Here is a 26106-nt window from a genome sequence, read left to right on the forward strand (position 1 = left end):
TTATCTACACTGATAAACCATACTATCATCTTTATTAAAATCTACCATAAAAGGTATTTCAACTTGCAAATTACTCTTTGCTTATATGAGGCTTGAACTATCCGATTTTTGTGTAATTTAAATTACATTAAAGTCGGTTTTATTTTTTTAAGAATATCAACTTTTATTTCGAGCGTTAATTTTTTTTTGTATATCTATACGTATTTCGGCAAATTTGCTTTTGCCTTCATTAGGAAAATTCCTAATATTCGAATTAGGAATTCTCGTCTAATACAATATTAAAAAATAATTTTAATATTAAATAATCGAAAATATATGGCTTAGTACTACTTGATGATAGGTACTACCGTATAAGATTCAATAACACGCTCGATTGTATAATAAATGAACCCAATATGATCAAGTGAATTAAATCTTATCGTTTGAGATAGCTTGGGCATGTATAAAGAATGCAGAAAATGGTAAGGACATCAAATGGTAGACTTGGTAAAAATAGGACTAGTATAAGAGGAATTTCATCTATTCCTTGTTGTATTAGATTAACGCAACCTTAATAACAGTTTTATACAGGTTGGAGAGCCATTGCAATAGGATAGAAAAGATGAAACACTTTGATTAATAGAGCACTGGTAAATCAAAGACTGTAATATTAAAAAAAAAATAGAACATAAAATGGATTTGTTGCAAAATAGCTGAAAATAAAAAACGTTTCAGAATATTAATTTTATTATTCGTAAACATGTTAATTTGTATTCAATTAATATAGCATCAAAAAATGTACACTGACATCAAATTTTCTTAAAATTTTTTGCATTCCCATTTCCATTTTAACAGTTCTCTTTTATCTCCTTATATATGTAATCAATATATGTCAAGTTGTGACCGAAATCTTGCGAATCCACTTAGCTCCATTGGACTACTGTACGATTACGTTTAATTTTTACTTTAAGACTATGTGAAGACTATCGATTCTGCTTAGAAGCAGACGAGACTTCAGTCACATTCTCTGTGACTGCCCAGCCTTGATCTGGGCCAAAAGAAGGTTAGTAGGTCGAGAACTACTCTCCCCTTTTGACATTAAGAGGTCCTCAACGGCCGACATTCTGACTTTCATTCGGGAGAGGGAATGTCTTCTGTGCGGTTAGGGTCTGTTGCAGAACAAAAGATCAATCATGGTCGCAGTGCTCCGCTCCGTTGGGAGCGTTTCTTCCTATTACTATGTAAAGACTATCTTGAACCTTTAGGAAAGCCAATTGTGATATTGAAGGTGGATAAGATCCTCCAAAAATAGAGATCCTACAGTGTTAAAATAGATATGATGCACTTTCTTCGTGTTTACCAATACCTAACCTCGATAGTTATTATTATGTGGGAAATTTAATTTTCCAACATAACTCCCCGACTGAAATAATAATTATGAAATAATATTAAAATAAATTTATTGGCTCTTGTATATCAGGGTTTATTAAATAAAAAATATGTATTCAAATATTTTTCTTGATTCATTAAGAGTTAAGAATTTATAAAACTTAATGTAATAAAGTATTTTAAATTATTTTTACAAATTAAATATTTTTCATTTAATATGTTGAGATCCACCAACAAATCCTTCACAAGACTGATACCCTAACGCGACAACTCACTGAGATTTAAAGAGACTAGCTTGCGTATAGGTGTCCGCATATCGACAAATCTTTATTTCTTGTTTATTTAATATTATTAATTATTATCTAAAATATATAGAAAAATATTACAAAATAAATAAAACCTCTCACGACAACATTATGACCGTCAAAGTTCAAATAACTTTGTTTTTATTTAGTATTTTTTTTCTATTTTTACATTATTTACTTTGGAATTTTTAACTGTCAGTTTTTTGCCAATGGCTGAAATAATTAACGTTACATTCGGTATTTTGCAAATTAAGACCTCAATAACTTTCACTTTTAGGTTAAATATTCATTTTAATTATTTGTTTATACTCAGATTGTTTTTTGCTTGTAAATTTATTGTTCATAACTGAGTCTATTTGCTCACCAATTCAATTAACAAGTTCAGTAGTTTACATTTGTTGTTATTCGATGACGAGCATAACTCATCAAGTAGAAAAATACAAAGACCCTCAATATGTATGGATAGAAACGCGGATTTATTTCGCTTAAGATACAAAACAGTTAAAGATAAATAGACAAATATTTAGATTTATTTTACATAATTTGCAAAAAAAATAATATTCACCGCTAAATTACACTCTGTAGTACACAAGAAAGAAAACTATGAAAAATATGCATTTCATGTTAAGTACTTTAAATAAGTATATATAATATAAATATAAATAATTTATTTTATTTTAAATATTTTTTAATTATTATTAATTTTCATAATAAATTTTTAATCTTTCAGGTGCTTTGCGCGCAAAACCAAAACAAATGAAAATACGTCCCATGTAACAATGAAGAGTATTATTAGTCTCATTTTTAGAAGTTATGGCATTAGTTTTATTTATGTGGTAAGTTTCTAACATATATAGTTTTATAATAAAAATATTAAAAGTTTTACTAAAAAAATATATTAATAAATAAATATATTATCAATATAACTTTATTGGCCACAGTCAGTCATCATTGAGTAAAAGTGCTTTAAACACTAACTCACATCTCATCTACCAAAAAAACATAAAACTTTTATCCAAATAAACTTTAGAAGAATAAGTTCACCTTAATTGAGTTCATCAATCGATACCTTATAAAATAGATATAGAACTTTTTTAATATTAAAAATGTTTTGCTGTAAATGTTCCTCCTTATGTCTCATATCATATATATATATCATATATATGTCTCATATCAAGTCAAGCATCACTTGACTTGATACAAATCAAGTACGTTTTTTCAATTGGCTAACAAATACTGACTCGAAGCTGAAATTTGGCAGAGTACAGGTTCAGTCCTTGGTACCTGCAACCCCAAAAAATTATTCCTGGGACAGAAATTTTCTGACCATTCTAAAATGTAAATCACTTTCTTAAGCTGCCACTGTTTTTCGGGCTGAAGTTTTAATTTATTATATATTAGTGAGACATACCGGTTAATCACAAAGAACATCAAGAAAAGTTGGAGTATTACCTTTTCCATTGACAACCAATGAAAATTGGCTGATTAAAAGCAGACAGTGTGATTCGTCGTGATGGTTCCCTGGATAAAACTTATGGATTCTATATTGTGCTGGTAGAAGTAGCTTTCTCTACATTTTTCGCTTACTATCTTTTTTTTTCTTTGACTTGATCTTTATATAAAAATACTAGATCCTTGGGAACTTAGTAGAACTCAGTAGTCACTGGTGTAATCTATATTTAAACTAAGTATTCTTTTAAATACTTATTTTAGAGGTTATGGAAGCTTACAGGAAGTCACAACCAATCATTTCATCTGTAACTGCTTAACTTTGACTTCCACAAGAAGCCAAAAACTTTTTAGATGTACATATCTATGGCAGCTCGTTAGACTGTTTATTGCTAAGGATAGAAAATTCATCAAAAAAATTTAAATTCAACGGAATTTATTTAGTATTTTTCTCTTCAAGTTTCTTGCGAAAAGTGCGGAGGAAAACGGCGAATATCCGTTAACTATGCGAATAGAATTCTGCTCACCTTGAAGGCTTCAGAATGCAATAAACCACAACAAAATTTTATATAAATTATTTTAATTAATTGAATTTTTGACTGACCATACAGCTGTTACAAGTACTATCAATCACTCATCATCAGTGATTTTAGAAATATTTCTTATATGTAATTATTCGTAAAGAATTTGTTTAAACTGCAAACTTACAAGTCAAATACTGCTTTCGGTTAGTAGGCTCATGAATACTGACTCTGAGCTTCAATTTTGACTGGGTGCAAAGTCAACCCTTGGTACTTGCAGTCTCAAAATATTATTTAGGAATAATTAAGAAATAAGAAATAGTATCATAAGAAATAAGACCACTGATTTCGAGTACAAAATAATCGAAAGAGCCTAGTGTCAGCCAAAAATACAATTGATTCGAAATAATAAAATTTTGTTGTTGTAATTCACAACTGTTGAAAACCTCTATTAAATACAATAGTTTCGAATAATTAAAATAGTCACTGGCGTGACGTCGAATTAGAATTTAATCAGATAATTTGTTAAAAATTGATAGGTATATGCTATATATATAAATTTTATATAAATGTATAAATTGATATAGGTATAATAATAAATATTAAAAATATTGATATTAAAACAAAATTCTATACTTTCTTTTTATTATAAATAATCAAAAATCATTCCAGCGTTGTTGCTTTCATTTTAAAGCCATAACATTTGATATAAATATATTAAGGTGTTTTCGGATATCACAGGAAAATTCTCTTAACTGATTTCTAAAACTTCGCCATTCTGTAATTTTTAAATAGCAAAATTTTAATAAAAAAGATATAGCAGCTCTTTTATAATTTTATGATTATTACTATCATTATGGCAGTACAACTAGACTATAGCCCAGCAAGTGAAAAAAATTATTCCGGCGACAAACGCGTTTCTATCCTATCCATAACACTTGATATGTATATATATTAAAATGTTTTTCAGCATTATTAGAAATTCAAAGCTTCGCTTTTATAGTATATAATTTTATAATTAGAAATTAGTAAGCAAAACTAACATATTTGTGATACATAGTAGCACTTTTATAATTTTATATCAATCACAAAACAAAACGTTTTCCAACTCGGAAATGCCTTTTTGTTTATATAAGCCAATTAGAAAGAAGTCCGGCTTTAATCTAGCTTTTGAAAAAAAGTACTGAGCCAGAAGTACTTATCCTCGTCCAATATTAAAAAATTTCCTAAGGGAAGATACTTTAGCCTTTTCAATGCAATGTTTGCGGCATAGAACATAACTCGCTACTATCTTTAATAAAATCTGGTAGAAAATGTTTTCCGAGTCAGAAATTCCTTTTTGCTTATTGACAGCTTCTAGCAGTCAGCTTTAAACAGTCTGACTTTGATCTGAGTTTGAAAAAGAATACTGAGCCAAAAGTTATCCCCTGTTTTTTCTCGCTTCAAACCCCGAAGCAATCTTTTTTATGTAAATGGAAATAATAAACTAGAAAGGAACTAAGGAGAATTTCTAAGCTCTGCTTTCTGGCAAAATATCTAGACTGTTATAAATTAATTTCTAGTATTGTGAATTAAACTCAAGTGTTATAAATTAATCCCATGTGTTAGAAACTAATCTTAAGTGTTATAAATTAATCTCAAGTGTTATAACGTAATTTTAAGTGTTATAAATTAATCTCAAATATTATAAAATAATTTTAAGTGTTATATATTTCGCTCTAGATTTTCCCATCGAAAATGAAAATTGCACTAAATGTGATTCTCAATTGAAAAAGTTACACTTAATATTAATGCCCACTAATACAATTACAAAAATGTTAGATAACGTTCGATTGGGCATCACAATATCGCAGATCAAGAGTAAATCTAGATTGAATCCAGATTTACCAATCATAAACAACATTAATTTACGTTACTTCACTGGTTATAGATATATAGCAGTATTCTAAAGTTTATGTTCAACCCAGGATTGAATGATTAGTTGATAAGAAAAAAATTAAAAATATTTTGAATAGGCAATGTTCTTCCTATTTTTTATATATAAAGTATCGACAAAGCTAACCCTTACTTTTTTTTTCATTTTCTATATCAATATAAGTCGCCATCAGTGAAGCTATAGCTTGTTTGAATGTAGATGATATATTTGGCAGGAATATATACATACTATCAGACAGTCAAGCTGCATTAAAGTCCTTGAGTTCGGTCCAATTAACATCTAGGACGGTTCTTGACTGCTACACATTGGGTTCCCGGCCATAGGGATATTTTCGGAAATTGCAAAGCAGATGAGTTAGCCAGAAAGGGTGCTTCAGAACCATACTCGGAGCACCTAGACTATCTGGGCATATCGCTAACGTCATGTAAATTGTTATTGAGTTCTTTCTGCACTAATACTTTTAACAAAAGATGGGAAGACTCAACGATATGTAGACATCTGTATGCAATCTGGCCACTTTCCGATAAAAGGAAATCGTAAACTCTAATTGAGATGTCCCGCAAGGACATTGGTCTTCTGGTAGGGTTGACTACAGGACACTGTAAACTAGGGAACCATGCTAGAAGACTAGGTCTTCCTTTCAACCAAATCTGTCGTAGCTGTGGGGAGGACGATGAGAGCGCATCTCATCTTTTGTGTTTTTGTCCAGCTCATGCACGTCGGCGATTTAGTACTCTAGGAGCCCCCTTCCTTGAGGACCTGGACCAGTTATAGGATCGGGCTTTAAATAGCATTTTATGCTTTGCAAAAGGTTCTAGGTGGTTTTAAACCCTCAGGTTTTTATTATTTATATACGGCATCACAATGGGCCAAAAGGCCTAAGTGGATCCACTAGGGATCACCGGTATAACCTAACCTAACCATATTAATATAAACACATACGTCTTCATTTATCAAATATATTAATAAAATTTATATATTTTTCTTACAGATATTAGTTTATACTTCATCAGCACTTAGTTCACCCCCATGCGGTCTCTATGGAGCACCACCATGTCAATTTTTGCCAGCACCTCCGGGTCACACGCCCTCATGTGCCAGACCGGGAAAAACATATTGCGAACATGTCGACAATTATCCAACGTAAGTACAGCAAAAACAGAAAACAGACAAACTTGAAAATGAAATCGAAAGCATTTCAGTGCGGCGTGTATCTATAAACTTGAGAAAAAGGTTGAAAATGCTAAAAGCCACATCAGTTTAACAGTTTTCTGTACGGAACGTTAAATGGCTTAAACCAGTTATTGGCCAAAAGAAGTTTGGGCAACAAAAGCGAAACGTTAGTCTTAGACTAAGAAACAAGTTGAGCACATTGTATAATGTTTTCAGATACAAAATTGAAAAAAAAAAAAAAATTTAAAAATAAGCGTTAGACTTGAACTAATTTGCATAAAATTCAAGCGCAGCTTTGCTCTGCAATCTTTTTGGCTGCTTTGAATTGTATCTTAACTTAGTTGTATCTTGTATCTAAGCTGTGTGCGCCGTAAGCTAAGGAATTCCTTGACCCAATAAACTTGAATTGACAGCTCTAGTCATTTGCCTTATAATTATTGATTTCTTTTTGCTTAAATAATGACGCTTTTTTCTAACTCGATTTGGTCTAATGTTTAGCCATGTTCAGCACTCTAAGCTCAGCTCAGTTCAGCTCAGCTTAGCCCAGCGCAGTTCAGCGCAGTTCAGCTCAGTTCAGTTGAGCTGAGCTTGGCTCAGAAGATTTGTTGTGATATTTTGCAGTTGTACGACAAATAAAATCGATTTATTTAAATTAGCATAGAAGGCATGTGTGTAGTTTTGCTACTAATTAGCTAATTAATCAACCGAAACTTGCATGTCTACTGCAGGCGAACGTAGCGTATGAGTGTGTTTTGTTTTTATTTATACGATTTTTTATTGTTTAAACTGAGTTTTATTAATTAAAAGAGACGTTAAAATTTATTTGCTTGCACTGATAACATTTGGACTGATCTGAGACTGATTTAAGTGCTGATTGGGTGATCTTTTATGTCTCATTCCAGTCTTAAAGTGTCTTTAGTGGAACAATTAAAAATTGTGTTTATATCTAAATAAGGAAATAATTTTTCCCAAACGAGTTCAATTTCTATTCAATTTTAATTAGAAGATATAGTTTTGTTTAAAAAATATACAAAAAGTGGCTAGCAACATCATTGAATATAAAGACACACATCATTAACGCATCATCAGTTGGATTTAAATGCATTTATTGCTTAATTTCAATGGGTTTTGGTAAAATAATATCAACTAAAAGCTTTCTTTACATATCTCTGAAAAATAACACTCGAAAACTTAGTCTTACACAAAGCTTAAACATAAATTTTTCTTTTAATTTTCGTCGCATAATTCGAAGAAGTCGCACTTTGGCGCCAACATAGCCATATTTTCAAGACAAATTTGTCTCAGTGCTTTTAATGTGATTTAACCAAAGTCAGGTTAAATAATATTATTTTTGTTTTTTTTTTTTTTAATAAATTCATAAAGAAATGCGGAGACAAAATATTTCTTTTTTTCAAAATTTCATTTTTCAATTTAAATTTTTGTATAATTTTATGAGTTTTGCTGCCGGTCATACGCCGAGCCCGACCCAAACACCAACGGCAAATGGCACGTGACATGAATGAGTTGCCCAAGCCACGATTTGGTGCCAAACTCGGCCTATGTAGACAACGCTTTTAACGCTTTTTAGTAACATTTCCAGATTGCTTTGGGCTATTTTTAGTCATAACAAGAGACAAGAATGCACTTTGCTACTTAAATGCGTATTTTAACCTTTGCTATGCATTTTTCCATGTCTTCAAAATAGGTATGTGTCTAAGCCCACAAACTACGAAAATGTTGTGCCCAATGCTTAAATTATGCCGGGCAAAAACAATAACCATACTTTATTGTCGAATAATGGCATTAAGAGCTTTGCTCACTCTTAAGCTTAGACTTACGAAAAACTTGTTGTAGGTATTGTCTGTAGGTGTACGTTTTCTATGCCAAAGACCATAAATTTGTCACACTTTAGGCATACTAAGCCCATATTAGCTGTATTTTGTTGACATCGTCTAATGGTACTATGTATAGATAGAAAATACGATGACGATGACTAATGGATCTTTAATGCTACTAAGACTGTGTTGTCATAAAAAGATAATGGATAAAAGCAATTTATATCGGATATAAACATATTAAGTCAATTATCAATAGTTTTTGAGAAATTTCACATATTAAACTTCATCAAAGATTACTGTAAGAGACATGTTATACAGACAGTCATGGTCACATCAAGTTAAAAATTGTTCTTATCATTAATGTTTATTAGATGTCAGTACCGAACACTGACTAGCAGGCCATCATGCTCCAAGAATATATATTACATTCAATCAAAAATATTCTCTAATACTTACTTACTTAATTGCCGTGTCAAATAACATCCGCCAATCAGTCTGTTCAGTGGCTTTCTGCCGCCGTTAGTAGTACCGAGAGCTCTCAAATAATTGACCAACTGGTCCTTTCACTGATAATATTTTCTGTCACACATTATGTTGTCAGCTTTTCATTACAAATGCTATTGCGATTGTTCACAGCAACACAATAGTTTAGTGAAACTTAAATTTTAGAGATTCTGCCGGGATCATGTGGTAACACAATGAGTCAATTTAGCTTAATTGTATGTTGTTATTGTTGTTATAACCCGCTGGGATCTTATAGCAACTAATCTGACAGGACTTACAAGACGAATACACGGGTTATGTGGAAATAGGAGCTGACTGATTCAGAGCAGAAGGACATTAGGGTAGAAAGGAATTAGAAGAGGGGGAATCAAGAAGAAGGCTGGATTGAGAATGGGTGGGTTTTAAATAGAAATCAACCCGGATTCAGATGGAGAAACCTAGCCACTTCAAACGTATGGATCCAAATGTCCATTAGGCGGAAGTTGGTGTGTGCAGTGTGGCAAATAAAAAGATGGGCGAAAGCATGGCAGATAGAGCTCGAGATTGGGCACACAGTGGGAATAGACGTGCTTATGCGCGACAAATGCCTAATTAGCGCGATGCTATATCCTGATTTTAATTGAGCACTAGCTATAATCCCAAAGGGATTTTACAGTGCTTAAATGTATCGTCTGCCACACTATGTAATCGATAGCCATTTTTACCTATCTAGCTACTTATTGTTGTTAATATGAATTATTAGAGAATGAGAGCAAAATATTCTTTTCACTACTAATATACTTTGCCAAAACGATATACCCGTGAATAGGAAATCGCGTAGATATAACAAATCCATATACTCTGCTATTTTTACTAAACACTAATTATATGCTTTGTCCTTTGAATAGTTAGTGTTAAGGCATTTTCATTTGGTCTATTTAGATTCAATTTAGATTTACTCTCGATATATCAAATTTAGTTGCCCAATTGAACATTTTTAGATTAATCTAAAATTTTTGTAGTTATCTTAGTGGACATTTATATTTTTTTAACAAAACATATGTCGAATCAAATTACATTTCACCTGTAAAATTAAATCATATAACGCAGCTGTTAATTTCGGGGTGATCTTACTACTCTAAAAAAATATCTAAAATGTTATAAATAAATCTCAAGTGTTATAAATTACACTCAAGTGTTATACATTTCGCTCAAGATTTACCAATCGGAACTTATAATTGCACTGAAAGTAAATCTTGATTGAAAAGTTACTCCAGATGTACTAATCGAAAACTGCATTAAAGATGAACATAGATTAATCGTACTTTTTTAATAGTGATCCCGTTTAAAGAGAATGGATGACAGTCTAAGCTTTAGATTGTTATTTGTGTGTATGAAACAAATTCATTATGTATTAGATATGAAATATTTTGTTTAATTTTTTTTTCCTTATAATTCTGTGGTTTTATATATTAGATTTGAAATAAGTTAAACTTTTACCAATTTCCGTTGATGTGAGATAAATCCAATGAAACTGCCATTACACAAAAAATATTTGTAACAATTAAGGTTGATCTCACATCATAAGTTAACGCACTGAAAGTGAAACACAGCACTTTAGGTCACTAAAAAAAACCACCTCAACTGTTACATCACATACTGAGATACTCAGATACTCAGGCAGTCGAGCAGTCGGGCACTCGGGCAGTCGGTCACATTAAAGTGAGGTACATCATAAATCTTCCAATTCGCTGTGATTTTAGGTACAAGCGAGTATGTAATTATGCACTTTACACATTTTTTTACTTAGAGCAACTCGTTCGTAATTATGAATTGTTGATTCCAAGCTCAGCAACAATAGCAAGTCACTGACTTATTTTCGAAACGAAATCAACTGAACAAGCGGCAGATAATCTCAGATTACAAAACCCCAAAAATTTTCTCATGTGGCTGAAAACAATTGCATTTTGTGGCAAGTGGCTTCGCTGGAATTTAAGTCATTGATGGTTGCTACCAAAAAAAAAAAAGAAAAAACTCGAAGACACACTTCACGCCGTGATGTAAGCGCGTCTTGTTTTAATGCTGCGCGTGTCGACAATTGAATTCATCAGCCGAGATTTATGTACGCACTTTCTGCCAACAGAAAGCAACTTCCTCACATTATCTAACCGAACCCATACTTTTTAATGGAGTTCAAATAAAATAAATTTTGAGTGAAAAGAAAGTTTAAGTGTTTGAAGTGCCTCTAATGATTCCGAATAAAAACGCACGCAAATAATTTAATTAAAAATTTTAATAAATCTCCTACTTTCAGATATCTCATCAAGCATCTCGTACACAAATGGGGCTTCGAAGCCAAAAATCTGCTCGTAGATGAGACATGGGATGATTTTGCATCAGTGGCGTGGCATGAGACTCCAGTTTTCTATGATCCCGCATACATATTCCCGCAACGACATTACAATGGTAACGCTAATGACTTCAGCGGCTATAAATATATAACACCACCACTGGGTGGTGTTGGCGGCGGTAAATATAGTGACGACTCTTACCGGTCTTATTCTAAGCAGCCAACAACTGAACAACCAACGTGAGTGATGACTAGTAAAGATTTAAAAATTCTAGTTGATTATTCCAATATTCTATTCAAATGACTTCTACTTTCATTTTATTTAGCTTTCTCTTCTACGGCACTAGTGGTTCACGTTTGAATTTGAATAAAAATCAAGTGAATCCATTTCATGGCAATCTAAAAAGTACGCCAAATAATCCGACTTATTGGCTGAAGCGCATTGTGCGTGACATCAGTCATGGTTACACTAGTGCTGCAGAGAGCAATCCTCTAACGGCTGCAGATAAAACGAAAGCAAACAACACGAAAGACACTGAAACTGAAGGTGAAAAGCCTACCACATCTCGAGATGTTTCTCTCAATATGGATCTCTTGGACATTGTCGGCGTGAACAAGGAAGACAGTAATTCACGTTCTAAACGTCAAAGTCCTGGTCGCTCAACTCTCTGTCAGACCACTTCACAATTCATCACTCCACAGGCCGCTCTAAATAGCAAAGGAAACTGGATGTTTGTGGTAAATGAGGCCAACACTGCGCGTCAAATGGTCAAAGCGGAATTATGCGCGTAAGTACTGAGTTTTTATAATTTTTACATAATCACAATAATTTTAAGAAATAAACAAAATAAAGCAAATTCTTGAGATAACGCAAAATGATAATATTAAAAAACAAAGAGCTTCATCTATTGTATAAGTAGCCCACAATCGCTATTATGTTACCGCACATCCGTTCATGACAATATCTTTTTGAAAACCAATCTGTGCAGTTGATAAAGGAGATTATTTTTTGAAATTCTTTGTTTGGAACGATCTGTGAGGTTCGTCCCAAACATGAATTACAAAATTTGTAAGAGCAAGATAATTCATAACCTACACATGAACTACTTACCATTTAAAAGTAATCCTGATTTCAATGCAACATGGAAGTACTCATTTGTTAACTTCACACTAGTCTCCACCAAATAAAGCTTTCAAAATTGTTTTTGATGGACTATATCCTTTTTATGATCACCTACCCTCTACAATAGTTGTCAATTCTTACACCAGAAGTAGAGCCAGCTATTAAAGCAATCATGTTTTCATCACCCTCTTGAAGTGCTAAGATTAAAAACCAACTGCGCTTTGTTAAGGCCTCAAAATGTTTCTAAAATCAACTATGAGTTAGGATCTTATTAGTAGCTGAATCATAGTGGACCATAAAATCTGAATAAATTGATAAACTATTTATATTTATATAGGAAAGCCACGGAGAGACGCGGAAAGAGTTCCGGCTAAAAGTCTAAATCTGCTGACTATATATATGATGACTCTATATTGACTCACACCTTAATCTGCATCATTTGCATGTATATTATAATGTGATTAACACTATGAATATAAATAATCTTAAGATTTATAGTGTTAATTAAATTTCAAACATAGATCACTAGTGCAAATGCGGTTACATTCTAAATGGCTACGGGATTTAAACATAATTGCAATCCCTTTCTTTTCTTATATATGAAGAACAGAATAATACCAGGGCACTTAATCTGCAAACAATAGTGAACAAAGCTGGAAAATTATAACGCTTGACTGATGAAAAGACCAGAAAAGACTAGAGGATACACAAAAAAGTGGCTTCACTTTGAATTTCTTGGTTTCAGTAATGAGTTTAACAAGATCAAATAAAGGAAGACCTAAGACACTGTTTACGCTCAACATATCATAACCCAATAGTCTTAGTTTCCTTCTAGCAAAAGTTCAGCAATAATAGAAAATATTCAGGCTTATCATCCTTCTCATGACTATATTGATATGTTGAATCTCTAATAACTATCACAGTTTAAATATGTTATATATTAGTGCTGCCCCATGAGGTTCTTTCTCTTCAGAGAAAAACAGAAATTCTTCAAAAATTTTGCTGGTTTCCTTTAAGCTTTTTTCGTACCATCTTCATCTTCTCTGGTAAACGGCATTAAAGAAGTCATTAAACCAGCGAGGCACTTCTGCCGAGCTGACATCGAAAATTTGTTTTGTTAGCATCTTAGCAGAGTACTGAATAACCATGCAATCATCCATTATATTCCCTTGACATTGCAATTTCAAATAGTCCTATATTTTGAAATAGTCCCCAATTTCAAATAGTTCCCATACAAATAGTCTATTGTATTTTGCAACAGTGTTTAATCTTACATTTATTTATTGTCTCTGAAGAGCTGACGGGCTTAATAAGAGCTTTAAGGCAGCCTGACTGTCACAGCAAATGTAAATGTATTTCCCATGTCTTTTTTTCAATGATTCAGTTGCCCACATTAAGTATGACAAACACTTCTGCTAAGAAAACGGTCTTCACATTTCCGTTGAAAAACGAATTGTTAGTTTTATCATCCAGGTATTCAGATATCCATAGACCCACTGCTATTGAAGGTTTTGAAGTTAGTTGTCTAAAATATATTTGTCAGTCTCTGAGCAAAAATTCGTAACAGGATCTTTGTTCACAGTTCACGTTCTAGAAATATAGCATTATATTTTCGTCTGCAACATACAAAGAATTGTTAGTTGGTACTAGTTGGTGATATATTCATCTGTCACTTGTATTTGTCATACCATATCTCATATGTTTTGAGTAAAATTAGCAATTACTTAATAATTATTATTAGTAATTGGATTAAGTTAAGTTTTATACGTTAATAATCTTATAATAGTTAAAAAATTTCAATAATTTTAAAATTATTGAAAAATTTAAAAATTTTTAATTAAAATTACAAAAAAAAACATTATTTCTTTAATTTATTTACTATAATAAACTACGACTACTTCGCTCAATAAAAGTATATATTCACCATAGGTTCGAGTATTTAATAAACTACTTCCTTCCGTTATAGTAAATGTATTACGGTTATAACATAACTTGTGCGCAGTGTACCGCTAAGACCGTAATCTTACGGTCTCTCACAATTAAGTGGCTTGCCACAAAGTGCAATTTTGAAGCTTTGATGAGATTAGCTAATACAACAACCTGAATTATTATATTAAAGACCGTAATATATACAGTCTTATTTATGTGAAGTCTCATAATTTGAGACAAACATCGTAACATCCAAAAACTAGGTCTATTCATTGCAAATGAAACATAAAATAGTAATCGAAAATTGCACTTAATAGGCTAAATGGACCTGAACAGTTGAAGCAAGTGCGTTGGAGGTTTCTGCTTCAATAATACTGAAATTAGTAAGAATTATAAACTGTGATGCAATGAACATAATATGGGAAGTATTTAAGATAAAAAAAGAATTCTGAAGGCATTAAGATAGAAAATAATAATCCAAATATGGATCTCATTCCATCATTAACTGGACAGATTTTAACAAAAATTCAGTTAATCACTCCTTAGATTTTGCTATTTTTTTATTATTAAATAATAATTTATTATTATTAATTATTTTTATAAGTCAATAAAATAGAAAGACTTCTATTTCAAATTAAGTTTTTAGAAATTTGTTTCCTATACGATATCAGCTCATTGGTTTTGCGATTATACATTTTTAACTGATTTTTCTAATGACCATGTCTTAGGTCTATATATGGTGGAATCTTAAAGTTAACTCAAATTTTAATGTACGGATTATAGAACATTTCTCAATTAATTTAAATAATTAAAATTTTTTATATTTAAGGACTATTATTAACCATTAGTTCGGAACAAATATTTTTTTCAAATCATGCACCAAAAATGATTATTTTTAATTTTAAATTTGATTGAATCATTACATTTTACATAAAAATCAGAAATTTCAAAATGATTTCCTCTTAGAAAGCATTTTTAAAAAATTTTTTTATCGCATACCTGAAATCAAAAGCACGTGTATGATATATCCATTGTGTGATATATTTCGAAAAGATTTTCACAAAAATAATTATTTCTAATATCTGTTATTGATAATTCAATTAATCACCTAACAAAGTTAGGAATCCAATCCACCTCAAACTACAGGTATTGTAGAGAAGAGAGAGAAATCACATACTATGTGCTAGGGTAGTGCCGGGACTGATGCACAATGGGAAGAAACACATAGGAACACATAGGGAATATAATGGCTGATTGCATGGTATTTCATGGTATATAGGAATTCAAGACTAGGAAAGAAAGGTTCTATACGGTCTATCATTAAAGAAATTTGATTTGGAGAAACACTCTACTCCGATTAAAAAGCACAGTAGATCTTTTAGATCGCAAAGTACTATCCCTTCTTCATAATAATAATAATATCTGAATTGAATTAATCACACACGAAATTCAAACAATGGTATTAAACAATTCGCTATTAATTCAGAATTGAAAAAGTGTTTAATTGAAGCGTAATTACGGTTTATACCTTCACTATTATAAAATTCAGCTATATGTATGTATCAATAACGTTCACATGAAAGTGAGGAGCTTAACTTCTGCTTTGAATATTTTAATAAAATAAAAGCATATGAACGAACTTTTGAAAATCCGAAATATTAATGGTGCGAATCTAAACTGATAAATACACTATAAATGTATACATTTATCTACTTGGTAACTACTTGCTCTATACGAATAGATGACATAAAACAAAGTTTAAAACTAATAACAAATTCTATTATAATTTCTTCAATATATGCTTCGGAAAATATAATCTTCAGGGTTAGAATCAATACTTAAATACTTCGTTAATTATGCGTAAACAGATCTTCATGGTTTGTATTGAAAACTAGCGCTCTTTAAAAAAAGACATAACCTATCGGCGGTTATCTCCAACCAGTTATCTTCAAAGAATGAGTTGTCTGCATTTGTTTTAATCGTATTATTCGTAAAGTGTACTTCAACCCATAAAATGATTCCATTTGAAACCTAAGCATTCTGATTTTTGTGATGCAATTTCTATAAATTCTCGATTCTAATAATAGTTTAATAATGTTAAAGTTTTCTTCCGGAATTGTGCTACCCATTATTAAAATCACAAACCATCTGGTATAACAAACAATAAGTTTAAAAAAAAACATTTTGATAGTTGAAAAGTGCTTACATTAAGCACTAACTTCACAATTGCACAAACTTAAGTGCTAAATGAGGTTTAAGCAGCACTTCCCTTGTAAATTCATTTGACTATAATTTCTTGATTATATTCTAATTAAATACATCAGAATTTTATCGAAAAACATGCTTAAAATATGCGTCCATAATTTTTTTCTACAAGTTGGTAGCACTATTAACGATTAAGTAATCGTATATCGAACATTTTTCAAACACGTTTTTTGTGAGATCAATTTTTTTCTAAATATCTATTATATAAATTGTCTGTGATATTACAATATGAAATATAAGCGCGAACTGTCATAAAATATGTTTACATCAGCTGGTTTTATATATTATACCTTTGAGTGTTGTGTGAGTGTTCTGTGAGTTTTCTGTGGTGTGCAAGATTTTTTGGACAAAACATAACGAGTGTGATAAACCAAACACCTTACTCAACTGATATAGTTCCGTGCGGCAATTTTAACTTCCAGTAGCTGGTAATACCACTTTTAGGGAAGGTGTTTGGATTTGATTGAGTTGGGAAACGAATATTCACTTAAGATGTTTGAAGGATTGGATCAATTGTTATCATCATTGTATCGAACCCAAATCAGTCTAACATACTTGGGAGATGATTATATACATATTATTTAATTGAGAATTTGCTTGTATGTATTTTATTGAATAATTTCAATTAGAATACATAGAATAATTTCAATTAGATATAAAATACATAGAAGTAAATTATTGGAAACAAAATAGTTCGATTTTTTCGATTTTTTTGCACTAAAAATAAAATAATTCTCTATTAAGAAAGTATTTGTGTGACGCCAACATGTCAAGTTATTTAAAGTTTAATATTATTATAATATAATATAAGTAGTGCAGGAAAGAGAAAGAACTACTAAAAAACTAAAGAATGAAGAGATCTACTCAGAATTGGTAAGTGGAAATTTTATTACTTTTCGTAGTCGTTCGTTTTGTCCCGTATCTTGTTTAAATGTTCTCTGTTCTCTGTCTATATTCTCTGTGTTTATTTGTTAACTTAATTTCATTTATTTATTATACTCAAGTTATTAACAATATGTTTGCAAACAGATTATTATTAGAATAATAATTATTTAGAATAATAGTTATTTAGAATAAATTCCAAATCAATTGCAATAGTCAGATATATACTATATTGAGAGCTTTATGAAGCTTCCATCCATCATCCTACTTCATACAAATCATTTCGTAAAATTGTAAATACAATTCATAAGCAAGGTCTTCCAACTATTGATATCAGTAAACAACTATTGATATCAGATATTCATCATTAAATACCCATAAACGCCTACAAAATCTTGGTGCTTATTAAGCAAAACAAAACTTATATACAAATCATGGTACAGAAAAATATGAAGCTGAAATTGGCTACAGTAGGTGGAGCTAATCATGCTACAGGATTATCTAAAACATATTTGGAAAAAAGTCAAATTTAGGACTGTAACAAAAGAATTGGGAACCTACAGTAATCAAGTATCCGATGTAACACTGTTTCTAAGAAGTATATAGAATAAAAAAACAATTTTTGTTTCTATTTCTATTTACATATAATCTCCAGAGCGTTAACCATTAGTACTCAATTCAACAAATCTTTGTTGTAAATATGAAGGTTCTGAAATTTAGATATAGCCAAAGAAACTTACTTTAGTTGAAGGACGACCATTTAAAGTAACAAATAATAGCTATATAGAAATAAGACCTTTAGAGCTGGTATACTTTAAACCTGTTTGGTTTGGTTATATTTTAACAATTATGTTATTATCTGTATTAGAAAAGGCAGTAGTACACTATAGCCTGTGATATGTATTGTGAGAGAGTCTGCTAACCCAAACAGATTAAGAAGATTGATAAGAATGATATATATCATTACTGTAATGTACTTCCTTCAGTAACACATCATTAAGTCATGACTGAAAGGTAGTCAAAATATATATTTAGTTATTGAAATTAAAGTAAAGCAATTATTAAATAATTTAGTGAACCTTAGTAGAGTGAAGTTTTATTTCAAGCAGTTTCACCCTTCGCCCCCATATTTGTGGTTTAAAAAATGTTAATTAATTTTATTTAGGTTTTATTAAGAATTCGAAATCAGTTCAACGAAAAAGTTCGATCTTTCCTTGTTCATCTAGCTAGCTGGTAGTATTCATTAGAACAGGGCTGTCCAGGCTAGATGCGATCGCGGGCTAATATAAATCACTGAACAGATTTGAGGGTCGCAGAAACAAATACATTCGGCGCATCTACTTCTTACTGGTAGTCTTCAAGGTGGTTCACATACAATTTCATACTTTAAGCCCTAATAACTTATATACTAAGCGTAGTTTTTCAAAATAGCTGTCTTTACTAATGGATACGACTGGAACTTGTCAAAAATGATGCGTAGAAAATTGCATTTGTGATTACTATTCTAAAATATTCTTATCTTAGAGAGATCTAAGTGTGAAAGGTATTTAAGTTTCGACAAAGCTGAATCCAACTTCTTTCCTTTTTTCAATAAAATGATTGTCTTATTGATTTTTTATTTTTTTGAAAGGGAAATGTGATATTAGTATATGTATAAATAATTAATAAACTCTAACTGACATAAAAACCCTTTCCTCTATTTTAGTAAAACTTATGAGAGTCTTCAATTGCAAAATTAACGAGTTCCTCCCTTCGTATTTGTTATTTAAATGCACCCTATAGTTTTCTGAGGCATAAAAATAATAACTACTGAAAATAGCATTTTTTCAGGTAGAAATTGGGAGTTTTATTTTTTATTTATTTATTATTTTTTTTTTTTTTTTGATAGATATTAATGTACATACATTTAATTTCAATCGCTTCATTGAGCAATAATTACATTTCAAAAATCAAAATCTTTTATTATGTGTGAAGAGATTAAATTGTAACAAATGAATCTTTCCACTCTAGACGATTCGCAAGGCCATTAATAATTTTGCACAAAACACTGGTGTGAATAAATCTAGGGTCTTTCATCCCATTTTGTCAAAAAAAAAAAAAAAGACTTTTAGAAGAAAGGGTAGTGGTACTGATTTCACAATGCTCTTTTGTAAAACTGAAGAAAAGAACTTATTTCTGGATTGATTGTTTAAATTTGATCTTAACTTTTAGGGAATAATAAACACTCATATGAGTACACGTATGAAGTCTTTATGTCGCTTTGTTAACTAAAATTGATTAAATGGTTTTATATATAAACTATAAATATTATTTTAACTTCAAGCACCATTTAAAATTCTTTACTTTACAAATCGAATTTGAAAGGGGTTGACATAGGAAGATTTATTTTAAAAATCATTGTTTTTAAAAAGTAAAGTTTTTACTGAAAATAATTCATTACCACACCAATAACGTAGAACAAGATCTACATTAACTAACACAAGTTAAGCTTTAGAATTAATGGAAGAATATTATTTCACACTCAAATAACGGAGTCAACTTAGAATGATAAGAATGGGTTTATATGTAGTTTATATGTGCGGACGGAATAATATCACTCTTATACTAATATATATACAAGGAGCTTAGATTTATAAAAACGGAATGAATTAGTTTTCATGTGCATTTAATGTATCCCTCAAACACTTCGTAAGTTGACTAACAACAAAAGTACGTTTATGTTTTTAAACATCGATTTGTTTTAGAACGATATAGACATTCCTGAGCTGCCGGTTCCTGAGCTGTGACCCCTTTATAGATTTTGAGTGTTTCGCAAAGTCCGATTTTTATAACAAGTTATAGTATTGATAACAAGTCTTATTTTATCATCAAATGTAAGGTGATGCCAGCATCAGAAACTACCAACACGTTTAAGATCTCATTCTTATATTAAAGTAAGTTCCCAGTTCGGTAAATTAGATCTTAATTTATTTGCTATGAAATATTCAAATTTCATTAAAATAAGTTTCCAGCGTATGTGTCTTCTGAGGTGTCTTTTAGTTTCCTAAAAAACTTTCAAGTTCTATTAAAGTAAGTTCCCAGCTACGTATGTGCTTTCTGAGGTCTGATTTCCTTTCCCACAAAATCTTCAAATTCCATTAGAGTAAGTTCCCAGTTTTCTGTAATTATTTTTATGTTGCTTCTATTTATTTGCATACCGTTCTTAAATCGTTTTAAGTTAAAGTCTATATAACCTATTTCGATTGCTTTAGCCCTTATAGATTACATATCTCTTTGGTTGTCCTATATATTTTTTTTGTATATCTAAACTGTTAACTAAATTCATGAAATCTCTAGTATCTCTGAGTAAACAAGTAATTTAAATAAAATTGCAATAAAGTATATTTTTTGTAAAACTTAACTGATTAAATATATACTTTATAAAATTGTCTTCTGATCTCAAAATGTTTAGATTTGTGGTAAACTCAGTTATATTTTTCATAATACACATATATATTTCTTATAACTGAATTATATTAAAACCTCATTAATATTGATTTCATATTGATTAGCATATTCCACAATGAGTTGTGATCAGGGATTATATTTAAAAAATTTACATAAGGAGAGATAATGTATAGATGGTCCAAAATTCTTTATTTTGTTCACTACATCTTTATTTTGTTCACATCTTAATAAATTATTTGTATTTAATATATCACTTTCTCATCTAAATCACAACTTCCTGGATGAAAATTTTACTAATTTGTATTTAAATTAAAAAATACATATACGAAGTCATGTGCTGTAAGTCTGAAATTGAATACTAATATAATTCAACTTTAAAAAAATCGCATAATTTTTTTTAATCCTTAACGCCTTATCCTTCTTAAAGACCAAGTTATTTCTTCACCTTCGTCTTCCTTAATGAAAATAAAAATCTGCGGAATAGCAGAGCGAAATATTTATCCATTTGATTAGCTTTTATTCTGCAATTGTCCAGTATTTTCATATAATTGTAATCGACTGGTGGAGGATTAGTTTTGGAAATTACTCCAACAGCGGCCAGTGAAGAGGATATATATAAAAATTGTTAAAAACGTTTCTTAAAATAATAAATTCACTAAATAAAAAAAGTAAAAAAAATCTGGATTATATGATTATTAAATGATTATTATTGCATTTTCACTTTCATTCCTAAATTTTTAAATTATCTTGACAAATGATGAATGAGTTCAGGAGGTACAATAATTATTTCAATAAAGCCTATTATATCTTTTATATTATAAAAATCTGTATCTATGTACATCCCCCTAATAACATATTTCACATAACACCTAAAGCAATTATTATGCACTTTACCTACTATTTATTATTACAACTGTTCTCTATGTATGAGGCAGTATTCTTTCACTTAACCCTATCAAGTACTCATTTTCAACGAATGGAATAAGTCAAAAATAAATAATAAAACAAATTAAAATAAATAAAAATTCTTTTTAAAACAAAAATTCTTTATATATATTTTTTATGAAAATAATTGCATAAGAAATTCATAGGTTTACTCCCCTAAAGAAATAGGCTCCGAAAAATCCTATCATATGTATGGGTAACATACGATATCTTTAAATTCCAACTAAGTGCACACAAACCTACTAACTCCTCGAATGCATACCCGTCACCCCACTAAGTGAAATAGGAAGACAACAACAATGTGAAGAACTTCACTTGTTACAAAATAGCGAACTCTTTTCACACTGTATTGTCATTCCAAAAAAAAAAAAGATTGTCAACAGGGAAGCTAATTTTCTCCATAGAGTGAGTTCTGTTACGAATGTATGAGGAAATGAACCCTCGATTGAAAAGCAGTTAAAATTATGATGGACAAAATTTAGGGGAAATTTTATTATTTGTGTTATTTGGGCAATGCCCTATTGCGGTTAGGAAGTACAGCAACGACATTCCTTACACCGCGTTACTTTGCCATCGTCCATTAGCGCGCACATTACCTTTCAGCGGACTAATATTTAACCTTGCGCACTGCTAAAAAGGGTGTCCAAGTCCAAGGGTTTCGAAGAGAGGGGAAGCAGTGTTAATTGTTTATGATTAAGTAAGTTAATAATTTGACTTCAAAGCGTGTAAACATTTAAAGGTGAGGCAGGTATTTATGGAAAGGCTTAAATGCAATCCAATTCACCGCTGATATTATTCACAGAGCGCTTTTTTGTTGGAAGAACAGGGTATGACGATAGGGTTCTGTTACAAGTGCAAGTAGGTTTTGAAGTGATTTTTTTTAAAAAGTTCACTGATTTTTGTGTGTTTATTTATTAAATATTATTTCACCTTGTGTCTTTATTTTTATGTATACCTAATATTTTCTTTCTTACCTCATATTTTCCCTGTTTAATAAATTCTATATCCTTTATTTATTTTTAGGGTGCAATACAAGTAGTAAAGGGTTGATTTATATAGTAAAACAAAACACAAGTTTTCTTATTAATTATTTTTTTTTTTTCATTTAAGTAATTATGCTTGACTTAAATAACAAGTGTCGTAGAATGACTTTTGTGAAGGAATTGTTAATTTGTTAACATAAGAACTAAACTTTTTATTAAGAATGAATAGAATAAAGTGTTAAAGATCTTGTAATTTAGTCCTCAACAATTTATCCAAGCCATTTAGCTTATTACAATTAAAATAAATTATTTTTCATAATATAGAAATAAACAAATAGAAACAATGGATACAAAATATCAGCAAAATATTTTGATATAACATATAATTAGATATGATAAATAATAACAGGCGATATAATATCTTCAGAAAAGTTTAACCACAGATAACTTATACTAATATTATGATATTTACAACTAGTAGTAGCCTACTAAATGTACAGGACCACTCACAATAAAATTAAAAATATAAAATAATAATAAAAATAAATAAAATGAAATTTTAAAATTTGATAGTTATTAGAATATCAAGAACACATACATATAAAAAAGAGGTAACATTTAAAAAAGAGGGAACCTCTTAAGGTGCTACAATAGATCTCAAAGTCACACTTCAAAATATCTTCAACTTAGTAATACCTAATATTATGTGTAACACAAATAAGTTACTAAATGATTTCACTTATAGTATGTTCATATTGCCTTCATTAAAGTAATTTATTTGATTTAGGTTGCTAATGAAGTTGATTTACTATACAAAGAGCTTTAGTGCTTTTTAACTTGGTTAAGAATAAATGGAGGTAAATTACAACAATAATATCAAATGCAGCATTGCAAAATATATTTCCCAAAAGGGAAATTATCGCAATTTGACATATGAAACACACGTAATAAAATGAAAATAAACAAAAAACCAACTAGACAAACAAACCTGAGGTAAGAATTTTATAAAAAGTTTGTTTTTTATGAATAAAATATATAATTGATATACAGTAATATATATATCAGATTATATATCAAGTATATATTTAACAAAAACTATTCATATTTGTTGGCTATCAGCACAAACAAAAACTCTCCTGAAACTTTCACAGAACTTTCTACCACAAAGAGCTCTTTCACATACATAAATCAACTTATGCCAATGGAAACGACCAAATCTTAATTTCGTTAATATAAATCGATTTAGCTGCAGTGGAAACATGGTATTATACTAAGTTGATTAAACGCTATATTAAGATTGTCGGGATATCTGTTTCACAGTATCTTCATCAAATATTTCCTTTGTCAACACGTCGATTTTTTTATTTTACATGGAAAGAAAATATGAATAATTTTTATTGCTATCAATCTTAAGAGATAACCACTTGTCTTCAGCTTTTATGCTGCTTTAAAAATATAAAAAGTTGAGTTCATTATAAAATTTGACAATACTGACAAACTCTTTGTTTGGGACTTAGTAGGATACTTTAGTTTTCTCACAAATCCTTCTTTTTCTTCATTCTATTACGTTCCCAGGGAAACATTGGACCATATCTCTCTCACAAATTGCTTGTATCTAATCAATAGGACTATTTAATATATTAGTATGGAAATTAAGCATAATTTTATGTCATCTAATATCGTTCCTTTAAGTCCTGTCATGCATTTCAGAACAACTTTCAAAATGGGCAGTCAGAACTATAACAACTATTTTAAAATACGAACGTAGCTATATGTCAATCGATAATTTTAGAACCTATTAGAAAGTATATAGCCTATGCCCAACCTAAGAGGCTGCACGAAACCGTTAACGTTGAGCAAGGCTTATTATTATTATAATTATTATTATTTTAAAAAGTAGTTGGTGATTATGGTTTAGTAGTATTTTCTCATTAAAGTGACAGATTATACAAATCATATCAAAAATTTCGTCTCATTATATGTTTGTTAATTATTTAATGTTATTTGTTGTACCGTTATTTATGATAATAACTCATTCTTTTAAAAATCAAACATATATTAACTCAATATTACGAAACCAACCAGTTTTGTGGTTTCACAAACGGTTGACTGGACTGGACTGGACATGAATGCAATTTTGTTAAATTGCCTCATGCAATTATCCTTTTTTCACGCACATCTCGAGAATCGCGAAAAATGTATGCCAGCTTTTAATTTATGTAATTTCTGATGTGTTTTATCATTCCAGCTCGAACACCTGCTCCAATCTCTGTCAACTGCCCAACGGCTACAATTCCAGATGCGAGCAGAAATTCGTGCAGAAACGCTTAATTGCGTTGCAGGGCAACGGTCAGAACCTCTACACGGACACTTTCTGGTTTCCCAGTTGCTGCGTCTGTACAATATCGGCAAATTGATTCCAATTCAACGCAAATAAATCGCTTCAATCAACTGCAAAACAAAGGCGACGGAAAACAATAAAATTACAGATACATTCAGCAAAATGCAGAAAAGTTCAGATAAACGCAAAAAAAAAAATCATTTCTACTGGTTCTTGTAAATTTTTTCCATTCAAAATGTACAAAATTTTAAATGTATGTAAAAAGCACACAAAAAAATATCCTTACATATCAATTGTAATATTTAATTTAATTAATTAATAAATAAAAGAAAGAAAAAACTTTATACTTTATTTTAAATAAATAATTTGATGAATAATTTTCAACATTTCAACTGTGAGTTTATTTTCTCTTCAAATGAAATAATAACAAAAAATTAATTATTTTTCAGAGAACCGATAACTAAATAAATATCATGGAAAGCAGATTTATTATATTTTTATAATAAAAATGAATTATTTTATTTAATTTGAAAAATAAACAACTATTCTAAATAACATTTCCATTTACAGTTTGTGGAAGAAATGCATATAACGTTTAGCTCCGCTCACATATAAAACGGAAATATTAAAGAGTTTGTAAGGATTTTATTTATTTATTTCTTAACTTGAATTAAATACTTAATTCATATATATAAATATATATAAATATATATCGTTATATATCGTCCAGCACTGGCAAGTAGGAGGAAGATTGTCTTGGGCCACCAT

General features: G+C 30.3%; 1 protein-coding gene across 1 annotated transcript; it reads left to right on the top strand.

Annotated features, from left to right (window-relative positions):
• The first annotated feature begins 2402 nt into the window (after positions 1-2402).
• Positions 2403-25570, top strand: LOC119667976 (protein spaetzle 5). Its single transcript, XM_038077330.1, has 5 exons — positions 2403-2509; positions 6571-6722; positions 11388-11663; positions 11750-12211; positions 25246-25570. Exons 1-5 carry the CDS (start codon positions 2453-2455, stop codon positions 25412-25414), a joined length of 1116 nt encoding a protein of 371 aa, XP_037933258.1. The 5' UTR covers positions 2403-2452; the 3' UTR covers positions 25415-25570.
• The last annotated feature ends 536 nt before the right edge of the window (positions 25571-26106 follow it).

Source organism: Teleopsis dalmanni, chromosome 1, assembly GCF_002237135.1.
Source record: "Teleopsis dalmanni isolate 2A chromosome 1, ASM223713v2, whole genome shotgun sequence".
Taxonomy (NCBI): domain Eukaryota; kingdom Metazoa; phylum Arthropoda; class Insecta; order Diptera; family Diopsidae; genus Teleopsis; species Teleopsis dalmanni.